This window comes from Nannospalax galili, unplaced genomic scaffold, assembly GCF_000622305.1.
Source record: "Nannospalax galili isolate Female #2095 unplaced genomic scaffold, S.galili_v1.0 scaffold238, whole genome shotgun sequence".
Taxonomy (NCBI): domain Eukaryota; kingdom Metazoa; phylum Chordata; class Mammalia; order Rodentia; family Spalacidae; genus Nannospalax; species Nannospalax galili.
In genome coordinates, this window is record NW_008341888.1 from 1,339,404 (window position 1) to 1,358,336 (window position 18,933).

The 18,933-nt window shown below is 41.8% G+C and overlaps 1 protein-coding gene across 1 annotated transcript; it reads right to left on the minus strand.

The window, feature by feature from the left end:
- Window positions 1-8,747: 8,747 nt before the first annotated feature.
- LOC103737851 (toll-like receptor 13) lies at window positions 8,748-14,537 on the minus strand. Its single transcript, XM_008837684.2, has 2 exons — window positions 14,471-14,537; window positions 8,748-12,958 (listed from the first exon to the last, which is right to left on the minus strand). The coding sequence occupies exons 1-2, from the start codon at window positions 14,535-14,537 to the stop codon at window positions 10,023-10,025; spliced, it is 3,003 nt and encodes a 1,000-aa protein (XP_008835906.1). The 3' UTR covers window positions 8,748-10,022.
- Between the last annotated feature and the right edge of the window lie 4,396 nt (window positions 14,538-18,933).

Below are 18,933 nucleotides of genomic sequence, written 5' to 3' on the forward strand. Positions count from 1 at the left end.
CTAACTCATTTTGTACGGAGGTTGACCTTAATCTCCAGATCCTCTTGCCTCCACCACTCAAGTGCTGGGATTACAAGTGTGCACTACCACACCTGGATCTCTTCTCCTTCAAATAGCTTCTTCCTTTCATCCCTCCAACCCACAGAACCAGAATCTTCTGCTTCCCCAAAGCAGCGTGTTTGACCCTTGTACATCTGTAGGCTGCAAGTAATTTAGACTTTAGAAATTACATTTAGGCATTTCTTTGTCTTTCTCTCTTTCTCACTTCCCCTCCTCCTCCCACTCCTCTTCCTCCTTCTCTTTGACAGCATCTCATTATGCCAGGCCGGCCTACAGTGTAGCTGGGGCTGACATTGAACTTCTGATCCTCCTATCTCCACTTTCTGAGTGCTGCTATTACAATGTGTGCACAATCATACCCGGTTTATGCGATACTGGTGAATAAACCCAGAACTTCATTCACTCTAGAGCAGCACGCTACCAACTGAGCTACCGCCTCAACCCCTAGATTTGCATTTCAGGGGGTGGTAAGGAAAAAAATTTATGCAGACAAGGTCTTTCTATGTTGTCCAGCCCAGGTTTGAACTTCTAGACTCAAACAATCCTCCTGCCTTAGCTCCCAAGTAAGCAGGCCTTTAGGTGCATGCTAGCATGCCCTACCTAGGATCTGCTAGTATTATACAAAGCTTTCAATGCCATAAAATTGCAACCTTTGAGCTGGGCCTGGTGGTATATGCCTTTAATTCCAGCTACTTGGGAGGCTGAGGCAGAAAGACTCCAAGTTCAAGGCCTGTCTGGGCTGTAGAGGGAGTTCAAAGCCAGCATGGGTAATTTAGTTAAACTTTGTCTCAAAATGAAAAGTAAAACGAGAGCTAGGGATAACTCAGTGGTAGACTGAGACTGTAGGTCCAATTCCCAACACAGCAATAAATAAATAAATATTTTGACCTTTGTAGGAAATGTCCCAGGTTGGCCTTTAGGGGTGGCATTAGCAAAAGGTGAAATGGACACAGCTGGTGGCCTCTGTATTTATAGCAGCTTTTCTTTAATAAGACCACACTCAGAAATACCATGGGCTTTCTGCCCTAGGGCGGTCAATCATGAGGAAGGTGGGTTTCTTAGCTAACGTTCGTGGGTTGGGAGTCCTGCCAAGCCCTTTTAGGTATTATTTTACTCAATAATTTCAACTTGGAAGATGCTATTCCCATGATCCCAATTTCATATATGGGGAGCAGGAAGCTAAGGGAAGTTGAGTATCAGAGTTGTAGGTACTAAGAATGCTAAGCCCCAAGCCCTGATCATCTGCTATCAATTTCTATGCTAATGTTAGTGATATTTGACTTCTGGCTCTTTTTAATTTAGTGCTACTGTATCATTCATTTGATACTTTAATCATGAATTACTTGGCATTTAATTATCATTTTATATAAATATATTAATTACTATTCCTATTGCTGTGACAAAAGTCTCGACAAAGGCAACTTTAAAGGAAGGAAAGTTTATTTTGGCTCACAGATTGAGGGAATAGTTTATCATGGTGGGGAAGGCATGGTAGCAGAAGTGTGCGACAGCATTAGCAGTCAGGAAGCAGAGGGGATGAATGCTGCTGTTCAGCTCACTTTCTCCTTTTTATTCAGTCCAGGATCCCCAGCCCAAGCAATAATGCTGCCCACATTTAGGGTGGGTCTTCCTACCTCAATTAGCCCAATCCACAAACTCCTTCACAGATATACCCAGAGGCCTGTCTCTTCAGGTGGTTCTAAATCCTGTCAAGTTGACAATCAATATTGACCATCACAAACATGTTATAGTCTCCTAATTAGAGAGCAAACATCATTCAACTAGGGATAATACCTCAGCTGACCTTTGGAGCCCACCCAGAATCTGGTACTCTGCTTAAAGTTGTTGCTTTTCACTAAGTGCTTGTTAACAAATACGATTTGGGAAGTAATTCCTATAGTTAGACCTTGTGCTAATCAATTTCCCATTGCTGTTACAAAATCCTTGGGAAAAACTGGCTTATGGAAGGAAAGATTGATTTGGTCCCCAAATTCAGAAGTTTCAGTCCACAATCTGTTGGCTCCACTAGTTTGGGGCCTGTAGTGAGGCTGAACAACATGGTGGGGAGCACAAGATAGAGTAAAGCAGCTCACCTCTTGGCAGTCAGGAAACAAAGACATAGGAGAAGAGGTCAGGGCTCCAATATACTCCTCAAGAGCATACCTCCAATAACTTAACTTCCCACTAAGCCCCACCTCCTAAAGTTTCCACCACCTCCCAATAAGCACCACAATCTGGCAAAGAAGTCTTTAGCTCATGGGACTTTTGAGGGGACATTTAAAATCTAAGCCATATCAGGTTCCTATTTGTGGCACTATACTTAATGATTTTTCAATATGGAAACACCCTCTTACAAACTTCCTGTGTGATCTAGCTACAATAGATCACAAATAATAGGCTTACATGCACCCTGAATGTAAAGTGCAGTAAAATGAAAGATGACTGCATTAAGTGACATTATTGAGTCAATATAGCCTGCCAGATTTACAGCCAAATTTTCACAGCAGTCAGTGTCCAGACACATCTAGAAACCTATTTGTGCCGAGTGTGGTGGTGCATACCTTTAATCCCAACACTTGGGAGGCAAAGGCAAGCAGATCTCCATGAGTCTGAGGCCAGCCTGGTCTACATATCAAGTTCCAGATCAGCTGGGGCTACAGGAAGACCCTGTCTCAAAAAGACGAAAGAAAGAAAGAAAGAAAGAAAGAAAGAAAGAAAGAAAGAAAGAAAGAAAGAAAGAAAGAAAGAAAGAAAGAAAGAAAGAAAGGAAGGAAGGAAGGAAGGAAGGAAGGGAAGGAAAGAGAGAGAGAGAGAAAGCTGTTTGCATATTTCCTGAGTTAATAGCCCACTTTTACTAATTTAAGTGTAGCTCACTCAAGATAAGTTGTTAACAGTTTCAAATAAACACAATGTAGGACTGGAGATGGAGCTCAGGTGGTAGAGTAAAGCCCTTGGTTCCATCATTAGCACCACATAAACCAGATGTGATGTCACATGCCTATAATCCCAGAATTGGGGAGATGGAGGCAAGGGGATCAGTAGTTCAAGGTCATCCTCAGCTATATAGAAAATGTGAGGCCAGACCCTATCTCAACAAACACACAATAAAGCAACTACATAACATAGCTTGAAGACCCTCTATTTTAGTAGTTCAACAGTTAAAATGAAAATTATTTGAGACTAATAAGTTTGCCAAAGGATAAAGAACCCTTATGGGACTCTATAAATGATTAAATATTTTCAGACATACACATTTATCCTCACTACATTCTGTTTTATACCATAACTCTTTTCTTTTTTAAAAAATATTTTATTTATTGCTTTTATTTTATATGTACGAGTGTATTGCCTGCATATATGTGAGTGCACCCATGCCATGCAATGCCACAGAGGTCAGAAGAGGGCTTTGGATTCCCCTGGAACTGGAGTTAAGGATGGTTCACAGCTGCCATGTGAGTGCTGGGAATCGAACCCAGGCCCTCTGCAAGAGCAGTCAGTGCTCTTAACCACTGAGTCATCTCTCCACCCCATAACTCTTTTTTTAACAGAGCATTGGGTGGGGGTTTATTTACAAAGGAGTGGGTGCGCCCCATTTATTGCTGCACTGGAAAGCCCACACTCAAATATAGATCCTGTGACTTCCCAACAGCCACACAAAATGGTGAGAGAGGTGCCTCCTGGCATTCTCAGCTTATATATCCTTAGCCCCTCCCCCAGATGTAGCTAAGGTCAATTGGGTGGGAGGGGTAACTGACTTCCCCCTCAACTCCTTGATGAGCATGGGAAGGAAGTATGACTATAGCTTGCCGGCATAGTAGTCAGAGGACATGGCCAGTTAACACTCCACCCCTTCCTCCAGCTCTTACATTCTTTCTGCCAACCTCTTTTGAAAAAGTCCCTGAGCCTTGGAGGGGGTGATAGATGTGAGATGACCTTCCTCCCATTGTGGCAAGGCACTGAACTTTTGGGTCTCTGCATCATCTGTTTTCCATGGGCTGTTGGCCCATTTCAGTGGGATTTCATCTACTATAAAAACACAAACAGCAAGAAGTAAGAACATCTAAACAGTGGCTGCTATAATAACCTATGGGTGTAAACACAAATGCTTGGATGGTACTTTAGCAGGTACATCACAGCCATCTAACAAAACAATTGCAGTGGCTTCCCACTGGGGTGTATATTCCCCCCTGCCACAGGGGGTTGGCCTGGTCTACAGTACCAGATGTGTGTTCCACCCCTAGGAGCGGGCATTATATCCAATCAAAAATTTGCTAGCTGTACATACACTAGATGCTCCACTACTGTGCCAGCAGGAACAGCTTGTTTGGTATGTTGATAGTGCAACACGTGGGGTCCATTGTTGAGAATTATAGGGGATGTCTCTCCCCAATCATCTGTGTATCGCCTTTTGGCACCATTAATAACAAAACTCTTAAATATCTATGATGTGTTCATAATTTATTTGGATTTCACTGTACCTATTTTATTCTTGGGTTTATAAATAGCAACTTTTAAAATATTTTATTTATTATTGTTATTTTATGTGTATGAGTGTATTGCCTGCATGTATGTGAGTGCACCCATGTCATGCAATGCCTCGGAGGTCAGAAGAGGACTTTGGATTCCCCTGGAACTGGAGTTAAGGATGGTTCATAGCCACCATGTGGGGGCTGGGAATTGAACCCGGGTCCTCTGCAAGAGCAGTCAGTGCTCTTAACTGCTGAGCCATCTCTCCAGCCCCAACAAATAGCAACTTTTAGAAATATGGGCCAGTAAGATGGATGTCTCAGTGAGTAAAGGTGCTTGTTGCCAAGCCTGATGATCTGAATTTGGTCCCCAATACCCACACAGTGGAAGGAGAGAACCAACTCCCAAAAGTTGTTCTCTTACTGCCACACGCAAGTACATATAACACACACACACACACACACACACACACACACACAAATAAATTTAGGAAAAAAAATTATCTAACTTTATATTTATTGATAGAACAAAATTCAAGGAACCAAAGGTAACTAAATATGAAAGTACTTGTAAAACAGCGATAAAATTCACAAAGGCAAAACTACACTATTGCTGCTGTTAATTCTTCTAAGAGATATTACAAAGAGAAATCCAAAGAATATTTAATGATTAAATTTTGATCACTAAGAGGGAAAAAAATTATCTAACTTTATATTTATTGATAGAACAAAATTCAAGGAACCAAAGGTAACTAAATATGAAAGTACTTGTAAAACAGCGATAAAATTCACAAAGGCAAAACTACACTATTGCTGCTGTTAATTCTTCTAAGAGATATTACAAAGAGAAATCCAAAGAATATTTAATGATTAAATTTTGATCACTAAGAACAGTTAATTTTTGAAGATAACTTTGCCAAAGTTTCCTTGGGCAGATTGTTGTTTAGCCCAGTGTGTCTCAGACTTGACTTTACCTAAGGTATCACCTGGGGTTCTTGCTGTCAGGTTCTGGTTCAGTAGACCTGGGATAGGCCCAAGATTGCATTTCTGAGAAGCTCCCAGGAGACAGCCATGCTTTGGGTCCGTGGAGTACCACAGGCAGAAAGGAATCATGCCAACTCTGCTCTGCTTGAAACAGGGTCCCTCTATGTAGCATATTCTGGCTTCAAACTCACAATCCTCCTGTGTCACCCCTGAGTGCTATGATCACAAGTCTGGCTCTGCCTTTTAAACCTGGTTCCCAATCCTATCATGAATAGAATAGGTGTGGTCACAAGAAAACCCATATTCAATAAGTAGAGACATAAGCCCTTTTCTACAACTGTAGAACTGTCACTGAAACTATGGTTTGGATGACAAGCTTGAAAACCACACAGGTGGGCCCTGAATTAATTTCTAAACAGAAGTTTCTACCCCCTTTCTTTCAGTATTCATAGGAGACATTTTTGGTTTCTTATAATAATTTAAAACTTAATATATTTTTATCTTTAGTAGCATGAAAATGTTTCCTGTTCTACATTTTTTTCTGTTACAATATAACTCTCTTGTTATTTCAGATTTAATAATATAGAAATTAATTATATAATCATTTTCAAATCCTTTTTTCTATAGAACCCCAATGCTTTCATTAAAAAGTGGCTGGAGTTCTAGTAATTTAGTCTATGAAATGAAGTTCCCTGTATCCTAGCCAAATAAATATTTGACACATATAAAGACAGAATACAAGCCCCTGTGTAATGAGTGTGTCTTGAATTACAGTAGCACCATTGCTTCTGGGTTCGAAACAAGAAAATAGCACCATTTTATCAGTGATGGCAACAACATTTGATTTATTATCATGAGAGAGAGAGAGAGAGAGAGAGAGAGAGAGAGAGAGAGAGAGAAACGAACTGTGGAGTCTGGTCTCTCCTTCCACCTTTACATGGGAAACTAATCCAGAAATCTAAATCTAATTCAGGTAGTCAGGCTTCTTACAGGGCAATCAATCTTACCTGCTGACTCATTCTGCCAGCCCCAGCATTTTTTTTTAACACCAACCACAATCGACTTTTCAGATTGCCTCAGAGGCTGCAGGATCGTTTTGTTCAAGGAAACAGCCATCCTTGAATGGAATATTTGATAGATGCTTTGGGGAGATCTCCCCTCTTTGGAGACTGACGTTGTGAGGGGCAAAGCTGATAGTAATGAGCAAGACTACCTTCATGGGCACATGACCACTTCCCTCACACAGAGCCCCAAACCCAGAAGGCCCCCATGCTTGACCAAATGCTCTGTGGTCTCTGTCTTGAAACTCTGAACAATTTTGGAACAAATGGCCCCACATTTCCAGTTTTCATGAGGTACTACAATCTCTGTAGCTCATCCTGAGCATACAAATATGCTGTTCATCTCGTTCCCTAGAACATGCCTACAAAACTTGTCTCTGGCCAGGTGTGGTGGCACACGCCTTCAATTCCAGCACTTGGGAGGCAAAGGCAGGCAGATCTCTGTGAGTTCAAGGCCAGCCTGGCCTACATAGTTAGTTCCAGGCCAGCTGGAGCTGCAGGGAGACCCTGCCTCAAAAAGACAAAAAAACACATAATTTGTCTCTGTTCCAGCATGATTGTCTCATCCTCTCAAAAACTAAGTCAGTTGGAGTAGTTAATAATTTACCTTTTCTGACAAAAAAGACTAGACCCATATGCTAAGTGCACTTGTTATGAGCTATGGACATCATCCTCATCACAGCATTGTACCCTTCCTGTTACATACTATATTTTTTAAGGAATCTTGGGCCATTGACCATCATGGCATGCTGCCAAGGATTCTTAATCTTCTGCTGTGGGTTTAGTTGTGTTAGCTAAGTTAGTTTCCATGTGTGAAATGAGATTTGTTTTGTTAGATCTTAGTCTGATTTATGGTCCTATTGTGAAAGAATCACTAAGAATGAGAAGACAACAATGCCTTCCACCATCCAAAAGATTTGTTCCTATGCCTGCTGAGATGAATTGAATAGCACATCTCCTACCTTGCACAGGGAGGACAGAGGAGAGCAACTGTGGGTGGAGGGCTGCAGTCACCAGATCAACTAAGAGCTGAAGATTACCCAAGAGCAGAAAAAGAACACAGGCCTGTACTTTCCATTACTCAAAAGCCACTCCACTCCCGAGAAGGTGACAGGACTTCAACAAGGAATTGGTGTGTCTAGTTTCAGCAAAATTTCAGGGCCTAGCATTTCCCAAAAGGAGCACAGCCTCAGGCTTCTGGAGTCCAGTTTGGTCAACAGGCATAAAAGCAGTAGTCAACATGGACCAAAAACTGGGAATCTGTCCCAATGCTTTTCATTATATATAAAAATACTAGAGGCTGGGATGGTGAGATGGCTCAGCAGTTAAGAGCACTAGCTGCTCTTGCAGAGGACCTGGGTTCAGTTCCCAGCACTTACATGGTGGTTAACAGTGGTCTACAGTGGTCTATAACTCCAGTTCCAGGGATCCAACGTCATCTTCTGGCCTCCATGGTGACTGTGCAACACAGGAGGTAAAACACATTTGTAGGTAAAACAGTCATACATATAAAATAAAAGTAAATGAATAAAAAAAAATTAAAAATACTAGAGGCTAAGATGGAGGTGATGGTGGTACATACCCTCATCCTAGAAATTGTGAGGCTGATGCAGGAGGATCATGAATTCCAGGACTGAACTTCATAACAAGACCCTATCTCAAAAAAGGGGGAGAGGGGACAAAATTTTGACATAAATAGTAGAAAGGACAGGATTTGCTTAGGATGCCCTTTTTACACCAGGTTACCAGGGCAGGGAGGCCCTAGGTCCTATTGAAGTAGACACTTGGTTACCCCACTTAGTAAAAACTCTGTCCATCAGGTTTCCTCCTCAACAAGCTACCCCTGGAATCTTTCAGATAAGGTGGCAACTAGAAAAGTAAGCCAGCAGCTAAGGAGAAAGTCTTCCTGGGGAAATGCAGCTGGCCAGCTGGTCCGCCTTCACAGTCGGTGCTGCTGCCACCCGATCCTGGACCCCAGGGCTGGTGAGGAGACTGTGTCAGTGGAGCCGCATTCAGACACAGGAGACTAGGTTCAGTGGCGCAAATCTATTTTATTGAGGAATTTACAAGCTTATATAGGGTTCTTGGACCAATCAGACAAGGATGCAATGACTATGCCACATATGGGCAGCCCTGGTTCTGGAAAATCATGTGTCCATGGCTGTTGTTATGCCCATGTGCTGCAAGCTGTAGATAAACTGAAACCTGGAATTTCAAGGGGTGGCAACTAGGGAGTGGTGAGCCTTAAGCGTCAGCCCTACAACTTGCCAAATGGAGCAATAATCACAAGGCATTCCTCATGGCTCCAGCGTCAGGCCATTGCCTCAGGCTTGCTGTATGGCTGTCATTAGGACTTCCACTCTAGGCTCAAGCCCGTCTCCCACAGGGAAAAGTCTGAAATGGGCAGTATTCTCCAACTATAAACTGATCTGCTTTAGGTTCTTATGGTCCCTCATAAAATAGGAATCTGTAGCACTTTTCCTGTACAAAATTCCTGCCCACAAGACTTCACAGTACTTTTGTCTAATTCCAGAGTTGCCCCCCTTCCAACTCTGAAAACATACAATCAACAAGGGCTCATCTCTAAAAAATGAAAAACAATCCATAGTTATAGTGCCAGTCTTGGAAGCAATATGAATTGGTCTTTGCATTTGTTTCTGTTGAAATTTCTTTGGGAAATTTTACTCCCAAAAGAAAAATGTTGGGAGCTTGTACTGCAACTCAGAGCACAAGCATTAAGGAGAGTCTTTGTTAAGATCTATCAATTTAAGAGGAAGTAGCCTTCCTGAATTATCAGAGCAATAATAGTTGCAGAAAATGTCCCCCAGGTAGGTGGGACAAAATAGACTTCATAGAGAGGCCGTTTGGGGTGGCCATCATAGACAGGTGCAAAAACTCCAATGGCTGCATATTTCAGGCGTCAATCACAGACCAGTGTGATGTAGGAGGTAATACCTTTACTTTTCCTTATTTATTTTTTTGTTTTGTTGTTATTATTTTGTTATTTATTTGTTGTTGTTTTGTCTTTTGTGTTTGTTTCACTCTTACTGAATGTGTACATGCTTTTCTGCTGTTAAGGGTTCTTAGAAGTATGGTGTGGTCTACCTTGACAGGAATGGTTTGAAGGAAGTACCTGAGCAATGCTCTCAAGCACATATGAGGACCTTCCTGCTCCCCAGAATTTCAGGTGACTGGTGTTCCAAGTCCTCTCCTCAATAAAATAAGAGTTCCTTCCACATATCCAAATAGTGGGACCCTGCTCCTGAAGGTTTTCTGAGAAGTCCCCTTCACTCTTCCACCTGCCTGATGAACACTGTCCAAATGGTCCTGGATCTCAAGGTTATAATCAGCTCTCACCTTTGTCCTCGGACAGTGGGTGCATTTATCCAGACTCAGCATACACTTATCTTGGGCAACATAATGTGGTTGGAATGAGGTTATAAGCATTCAGTTACTCAGCAACAATCAGCTGTGCATTGGCTTTCTCCACTGTCTTGTTGCCCAATGCATTTCTGATACGAGCCCAGAACAATGGCCTCTCATGAGCACTGTCTGGCCAGGTGATAAATGTCTGTCTATTCACAAGTTTCCTGAGTCGATGGTAGCTGGATAGTTTATAGTTTGGGATCTCTTCCAAGAAGATCAAGATAATGACATCCTCATGCTCATAGAACATCTTCAGGCTGGCCAACTGTACTTCAAGTCGGCACCATTCGCTGTTCAGGTAGTGGTTACTGACTATACACAACGTTTTCCGGCTTGTATTGATGGCATTCTGGATGTTCTCAAAGATGTCAATGCCTGGTTCAAAGTCCCGGTGGTGAAGACAGAGCTTAAAGGTGGGCTTGCTGCCATCTTCTAGGGCTGGAACAAGCTCTTTATATACCCACTTTTCATCAGTGGCAGTGAAAGAGACAAAGGCATCATATATGAACTCCTTCTCTGTTCTGTGCCATTTAGCTAGGTACCAGGCTCTAAATATGTACATCCAATACCACAAAGAAGAAATCATCTTGGAAGCAAAGAATACCATGGTTGTGAGGACCAGAGTGAAAGAACAGAAGAAGCAGACCTTTGCCAAATCAAAAGTACACATGGCATCATCAAAATCTATCAACAAACTGTGGCTGTCTGGCTGCTGACAGGGGAAGCTCCGGAGAAAGGGGATATGGACATCTGCTGTGTTCATAGACCAATTCTTGAACCACATATTGTCACAGTTACACTGAAGTTTGTTCCTATAGATATCAAAGAACATCAAAGATGTCAGATTCTCCAGATGGCTTTGATTAATAACCTTCAGGTTGTTGAATCTTAAAGAGAAGACCTGAAGACTCTCCAAGCCAGAGAACATGCCAGGAACCAACAACTCTAAGTGGTTGTTTTCAAGGCAAAGTATTTTGAGTCTTTTGAATAAGGAAGCATTTAAGTAGAGACTTCGGTCCCCAGACTTTGTTCCTGAGGTATCCAACTTTGTGAGATTAATCAGAGGATCAAATTGGAGGTGATCCAGGAATACCATGGGATTTTTTCCTAAGAGTAGCTGTTGCAAGCTACTTAACCCTTGGAAAAAGTTGGTTGGAACAACCTGAATCCCATGTTTTTGTCCTTCTAGGTTGAGTTGTTTCAAAGACTTGAGATTATTAAATGGAGGCATGTGAAGGGTCCTAGTGGTTTCATATGTAATCTTATTAAAACCAAGATTCAAAATTTCCAGATTTTCAAGGCCCCAGAAAAGACGTGCATGAAAATCTGACAAGCTATTGTATGCCAAGTCAAGGTGACATAGGCAAGTGAGGCCAGAAAATGTACTCTCCTCCATAACTTGCAGCTGGTTCTGTGAGAGAATCAAAACCCGAAGCTTTTTCAGAGATTCAAAGGTCCCACGCTTGAGCATCCGGATGTTGTTGTTTCTAAGATCTAAGTGCTCTAAATTTGGAAATTGAGCAAAGAAATATCTGTCAATTGTTACTATCCAGCACCCATCTAAGTTGAGTTCCTTCAGCGAAAACAGACCACTGAAGGTCAGATTATTGAGTTCTGTGATGGGGTTTCTAGAGAGAAAGAGAGATTGCAAGCCCTTCAAGGGTGAAAATGCAAAATCTGGAAAACTTTTGAAGTTGTTGTGGCTCAGATCTAGGATGGTCAAGTTCTGGAGGGAACCCCAGGTCCTATTGCTGACAATAGAAAGGTGGCACTTGTTCAAATTCAGTCTTTGGAGGCTAGGCAGAGCATCAAACTCACTGTCATTAAGGCGAACCAAGTCACTGCTTTGGCCCAGGTCAAGGAACAAAAGTCTGGTACACTTGGCAAGATGTTTAATGCCCTCTGCATTGGTGGCATTTTTCTGAAAAATCAGTGCCTCTAACATGGGTAGTTTTCTGAGGAAGTGACACACAGTTTTCATGTTCAAGTGACCATATCTAAGCATCCGGTTACTGAGATCCACAACTCTTAGTTTCTGTAGGTGTTTGACTGGAAGCATCTCCAATTTCACCAGTGTCCCACTCAGATTCAAGCTCCTGAGTTGGGGCAGAGTTTCCAGATACACATCCTGAATGACTTGATAGCTGTTCTGAGAAGCATCTAGAGTGGTCAGGTTGGGCAGCAAGAAAGAAGAAAAGTTTAACTCTGTTAGTTTGTTCCCCTGTAGGCTCAGATTGGTCAGGGAGACCAGTGACCTGGGACTGTGGTCCAAGTAGATGATGCTGTTGTTAGTAAGATCAAGGTATTCCAAACATGGAAGATGCTGAACTGCTTCAAGAACGACAGAAAAATTGGTAATGAAGTTTCGAGATAGGCTCAAATGTTTCAGTTTAACAAGAGGAACAAAGGCTCTTTTGTCAATATGAGTGATCTTATTGTGGCTCAGGAGTAAGGTCTCCAAGTTAGACAGGCCCTCAAATGAGTTGTTCACACTTTGAATCCTATTTTCTACTAAATTCAGAAGGGTCAAGTTTTCAAGTCCTCTGAAGGCATCTTCATCAATCTTCCAAATGAAATTCCACTCTAGTCGCAAGTCCACCAGAGCAGACAGCTTAGTGAAACTATAAGGAGGAAGGACTTGAATTTGGTTCTGCGTCAGGTTGAGGTGAGTAGTATATCTAGGTATGTCACCAATGGCATCTGTCAAATTCGTAATCTTTTTCCAAATGCAGAATACATGGTGAATATCAAATTCATACTGTGTGCATTTACTGAACCCATATGTCTCTGCCAATGGCAGCAGAGAAAGCCCTACTACAATAAGCATGAGTTGTGGAGAAAGCAGGAGACTGTTCCTACTCATCTTAACAGCCCCAGGCATCCAAGTTACAACAGGAAAAAAAATTCCTTCACATTTTCGATGCTCACATTTGAAGGAAAGGTCTTTGCATATTGATTTTGCTGCAAAGAAAAGCAGAAGATAGTAGTTTAAATTTCTCTCTCCTAATAAATAGTTTATAGTTGCTTCAAGGAAACTAAAATGCTCAGTCCCAACATGCACTTCTAAAACCTGTGTCCAAAGCACTCTCTGTATCAATAAAGGCTGCTACTCTTTCTTCTGTAACCAAAATTGTCAGCAAACAGAGCCAAAGAAGGCAATTCTGAGCTTCATTTAATTTAGGTATGTGGGAATAACATTTTTGGACAAATGGCTTTTATTTAACCTTGTAATAAAAAATTTTAGATTGTTTATAATGTAAATAAGTCTACTAGGCCTTGAGCTCCTCTTTTAACCTAAAACATATAGCTTTAATCTCTCATGACCCTTCCTTGCCCTTGATCCAGAATAATGTATGCACGCACATGCATGCGCGCGTGCGTGAACGTGTGTGTGCGTGCATGCATATGTGCATTTTACAGATCAAGTATTGTCAACAACAGATATTTCTTGGAAGCAAAAAGATTATCCCATTTGTGTAGCAAACAACAGATGATATTAAACTAGTAACATCTGTTTGGGTTTGTATGTGCTGATCTAGGTCAGTAGGGATCAGAAAGGGAAAATTCCTTGATAAAAATCAATCCTTCCACCTTTTACTTCCCCATTTCATGCTGAATATAGTGCTTCAATAAAGGAAAGGGCAAGCCCTAGTTCCAGAGCACAGTTTGGAGTGCAATTTGTTTTTTGGGTTTTTTTGTTTGTTTGTTTGTTTTTCAAACAAGGTCTCCCTGTAGTCACAGCTGGCCTGGAACTGGCCATGTAGAACAGGCTGGCCTTGAATTCACAGAGATCCACATGCCTCTGCTTCCTGAGTGCTGGGATTAAAGGCATGCACCACCATGCCCAGCCCAAATGTAATTTGAGTGAAAAGATGCTCAGAGTAGTTCAGATCTCCTCTTGGCTAAAATGGATGCTAAGAGTCACACTGTCTTTGTGCAAGCATTGCTGTATGTGGCATTGCATATTAAATGATGCATGGGTTGACTCTGAAATTCCTCCAATCCTCCTCTCACACCCATACAATAAAACATCTGCCACTCTGTGCTGATGCCTGAAAATGCCCATCACCAATGATGCATGGTGGGGGCAGGGTTTCCAGGCTCGTTAGAAGACAGTCATCCATGATGCAGGTCACATCTACCTTGACATGAATGAGTGCAGAAGGCCTTGATTTGGCCAATCATTTGACCACAATATAGCTGCAATTAACTGAGACCTCTATTTGCTTTCTGATAAATGTGGCCTAAAGTTTCTTCAACCTTGCCTCTCAGTTTCCCCCCTGTTCCTGCAGTCACTGATGACCTAGTGAAAAAGCCACCAGCTCAGAGAGACCTGGCCAAGCTCCAGTCTTATATCCTTTAATAAATTCATTAATATCTCTGCATCTGTTTTCTTAGTCATTCTGTGGAGTCATGTTCCTTCCTAATAACCAGCTCATGCCTGATCCACAATGAACCTCAGGGAAAACTTACTTGTCTTCTCTTTGACTCTAGGCAGGCTATCTTTGTGGGAATTTTTTGGCCTTGTCTCAAGAGCCATTTCTCTATGGATACTTTGTCTCAAGTATCCATAGAGAAATGAGGAAAAAATAATATAGCTGAATTGGTTTTCTATTTTATTTTATTTTTGGCCTTTTTGAGACAGGGTCTCTCTGTAGTCCCAGCTGGCCTAGAACTCACTATGTAGGCCAGGCTGACCTGGAACTCACAGAGGTCTACCTGCCTCTGCCTCCCAAGTGCTGGGACTAAAGGTATGTGCCACCAACCACACCCAGCTTTTTACTTTCTTTTCTATAGAACTACATATGGGCACAAAGGTACATTATATATTTGCTAACACTGACTAGCTTTAGAAACCAGGAAATAAATATCCATTACAGAAGTTGGTCATGTTTATGTGTGTATGTATGTGCATGAGGAAAGAGACAGAGAGAGATAATAAACTGGTCCTGACCCAAAAAAATGGAAATTTCTTGGGGGCTAGAAAGACAGCTCAGCAGTTAAGAGCACTGGTTGTTCTTGCAGAGAACCTGAGTTCAGTTCCCAGCACCCACATGATGTCTAACACTTGTCCTTAACCCCAGTTCCAAGGTATCCAACACCTTCTTCTGGCCTCAGAAGGCGTTTCATGCATGTGGTTCACTTATATGCATGTAGGCAAAATATTCATACACATAAAATAAATAGGACTGGAGAGATGGCTCAGTGATTAAGAACACTGGTTGTGCCAGGCATGGTGGTGCACGCCTGTAGTCCCAGCACTTTGGAGGCAGAAGCAGGTGGATCTCTGTGAGTTCAAGGCCAGCCTGGTCTACATAGTGAGTTCCAGGACAGCTGGGGCTACAGGGAGACCCTGTCTCAAAAAGACCAAAAAAAAAAAAAAAGCCCACTGGTTGTTCTTGCAGAAGACCTCCGTTCGAATCCAGGCACCCACATGGCAACTAACAACTGTCTGTAACTCCAATCCCAGGAGATTCAACAGCCTCTTCTGACCTCCTCGGGCATTACACGACAGGGGCGCACTTACCTACATGCAGGGCATACACGCATACACATAAAATAAAAATAATAAATAAAATTTAAATAAATAAATAAATGGAAATTCCTTAGGCACGAAACTTTATGATCAGGACAGCATTATACTACATAGAATCACAAAATGTGATTTTGAAAAGCTTTTATGAGTAATATGAACCATTTCTTGAAACAAGTCACCACAAGACTCTCAAGTTTAGTACACAAGAAAGCCATCTTGTTTTATCAGTAACTAGGTATGATCACTTTAATAACTTTTATGATTCTAATAAATATTAAAATATTTCATTGTCGCTGGGTTTGGTGGCACATGCCTTTAGTCTCAGCATTTGGGAGGCAGAGGCAGGCAGATCTTTGTAAGTTCAAGTCCAACCTGGTCTACATAGTGAGCTCCAGTCCAGCTGGGGCTACAAGAAGACCCTGTCTCAAAAAATAAAAGTAAAATATTTCATTGTCCCTTACTGCTAATGAGATGTCACTCAAATATCTCAGTACTTTTCTTCTTTTTCCCCTTTTCTCTCCAGTCTCCCCTTACTCTTCTGCCATGTGATTGGACAGTGTGTTAAAAGTTTTAAACTACACTGTCAGAGACTTCTTTTCCAAATGTTCCTCAGATTTATACTCACACTTTATATTCATACCCATGATGCACAGAATGAAAAAGCAATATCCTAATGGTTGTGTCCATTGTGATTTTATATTCACCTGAGGTAGGCAAGCACAGAATATCTTAGCTATCTGGAACGCCACTTAGCTTTGCCTATGCACACACTCCTTGCTAACAATGCACCTAGCAACCTAGGACCCCCACTTTCATCAAACCCCACATACTTAAATAACAGAAATAAATTACTCTCCTCTGCAGCCCTGACATGTCTAAAGTCAGATGCATTATGGGAAATGATATGTACAGTGAACAACAGCTTACATAATCCAAAATTGTCAACCAAAACAGAGAAGTATCCATGATAAACTTTATAGTGACCTAACTCCTCCTCTTCCTAGACACTATGAAGTAAGACCCCAGAAAATAAGCAGGTGTCCTTGAGTACTCTAACTCAAGCCACTCACTGCTCATTTGCTGCGTGTCTGATCTGTACTATCACGTTGCTTTTGAATAAAGTTTCCTTTCTACTTTGCAATCTGTGCACTTTTCAAATTCTTCAAATAAGATTCCAAGAATCTGAAAACCCCTGATTCAGATAGGTGGGCTCTATGAGATGACTGAATCAACTCAGTGCCTAGGGAGCTGATGTTTAAGGCATTGTTGTTGCTGACTGAAGGTGTCATTCTGGAGCCCAGGCCATACTGAATGAAACTCACTATGTACCCTAGGCCATCTCTTAATGATCCTACTGCCTCATCCTCCTGAGTGATGGAATTAAAGGTGTGGGCTACCATATCCAATTTACAAAGCATTTTTGTCTTTTAAGTCAACAAGAAGGAAATAGTACAAAAGAGGATGGATCCTCTATTAAAGTAAATACAAAAAAAGAAGGAATGGGGCTGCAGGTCAATATTAGAGCACTTGCCTAGTATGCACAAGGCCCAAAGTTTGATTCCCAAGACTCCCCAAACCAAAAAGAACTTGAATTCTGCTGGGCATGGTAGTCCATACATGTAATCCCAACGCTCCTGAGTCAGAGGCGGGATAATCACTTGAGGAATCTGAGATCTGCTGGGGCAACATGGCAAGACCCCATCTCCAAAAGAAAGAGAAAAGAAAGAGAAGGGGAAAGGAAGAAAGGGGAATGGAGGAGAGGGAGGAAGTGGAAAGAAGAAGCAGAAAAGAAGAGGCAGTAGTAAACACATCTTGCAGAAATGTGGGTGGAGCAAGGTGGTATTGCCAGATAGTGGTGGTTTCAATGACAAATGTTCCCCAAAGGCTCAGATAGTTGAACAATTGGTCCCCAGTTAGTGGCACTGTTTGAGAGGTCATGAAAACATTAGGAGTTGCAACCTTGCAGGATGAAGTGTGTCCCTGGAGATAGGCCTTGAGGGTTTGCAACCTCCCCCACTTCCAGTTCACTCTCTCCCTGTTCTGTGATCTTTCAGCTTCCTGCTCCTGCCAAGGTCCCTGCCACACATCCCCGCCATTATAGACACCCCCTCTGCAACTGAAAGCCAAAATATTCTCCTGTAAGTTGCTTTTGGTCATGGTATTTTATCATAGCAACAGAAATGTAACTAATGCACAGATTAATGTGTTCTTTGATCTCAGAGATGATAACGGACATTGATATAACCCCTAAAACACATCTGAGAATGTCACAGAACATTTTAAATAAAGGACACTAGCCATCAAGTAAGAGTAAACAGAAAGTCATCTAAGCATGCAAATGTCCTGCCCTACAAGGGGCAGAAAGGGGAGCGACATTGGTGAGGCTGCCATGGAGCAGGGCTGCTGGAGGAGAAAAGGAATAGACAGAGTCAGTGCCAGAGCAGAATGCTGAGGCCCAAAAGCAACACAGAGAGTGTTCTGAAAAGTGGGGAAAATGAAGGCCTTCCAACCCAGGTGTGGACCTGGCTTCAGAAGGTCATGTGAGATCTGAGAGCACTGGAGAGGAGCGGGGAGCATGCTGGGTTTTTATTACATTTTATTTATTTATTTATTTATTTAATTTAGTGTGTGTGTGAGTGTGTATGTGTGTGTGTGTGTATGTGTGTGTGTATGCATGTATACATGTGTGCACATGCCTGTGGATGACAGAAGTCAAGTGTGTGTAGGCATGTACACAGGTTGAAGACACCCTGGGAATCAAATCTCTCCTTCTACCATATAGGTTCCAGGGATCAAAATTAAGTTATGGGGCTGAAGAAATGGCTCAGTGGTTAAGAGCACTGACTGCTCTTACAGAGAACTGAGGTTCAGTTCCCAGCACTCACATGGCAACTAACTCCAATAAATCCAGGAACTCTATAACTCCAGTTCTTGGGGATCTAATACTGTCTTCTAGTCTCTGTGAACATTGTACACACAGGTATGTTTATATATATGCAGGCAGAACACTCATACACATAAAAAAATGAAAATGAATAAATAAATAAAAATTAAGTTGTCAGGCTTGGTGGCAAATACATTTTTTCAATGAACCTTCTCACTGACCCTTGCAGCTGGATGTTATATTGATAGAACTATAAATCAAAGCCCCCCAGATTAAAGTAAAACTAAGTTTCCCAAGCTATATTCTGGGAAACTGTACAAGGAAGCAAAAGAAAAATAATTCTAACTATAGAAAAGAAAAGATGACCTGACCTTTTCATGCTCCTTTGATCAAGCTGGAAAAATACCTGAAAAATCCCCCCTCCCATTTCTGCTGTAACCATGTAACCAAGCTCCTATTGTGACCTAAATACCAGCCCCTTACTTCTTGTGGTTTGTGGTTTCTGTCTATATAACC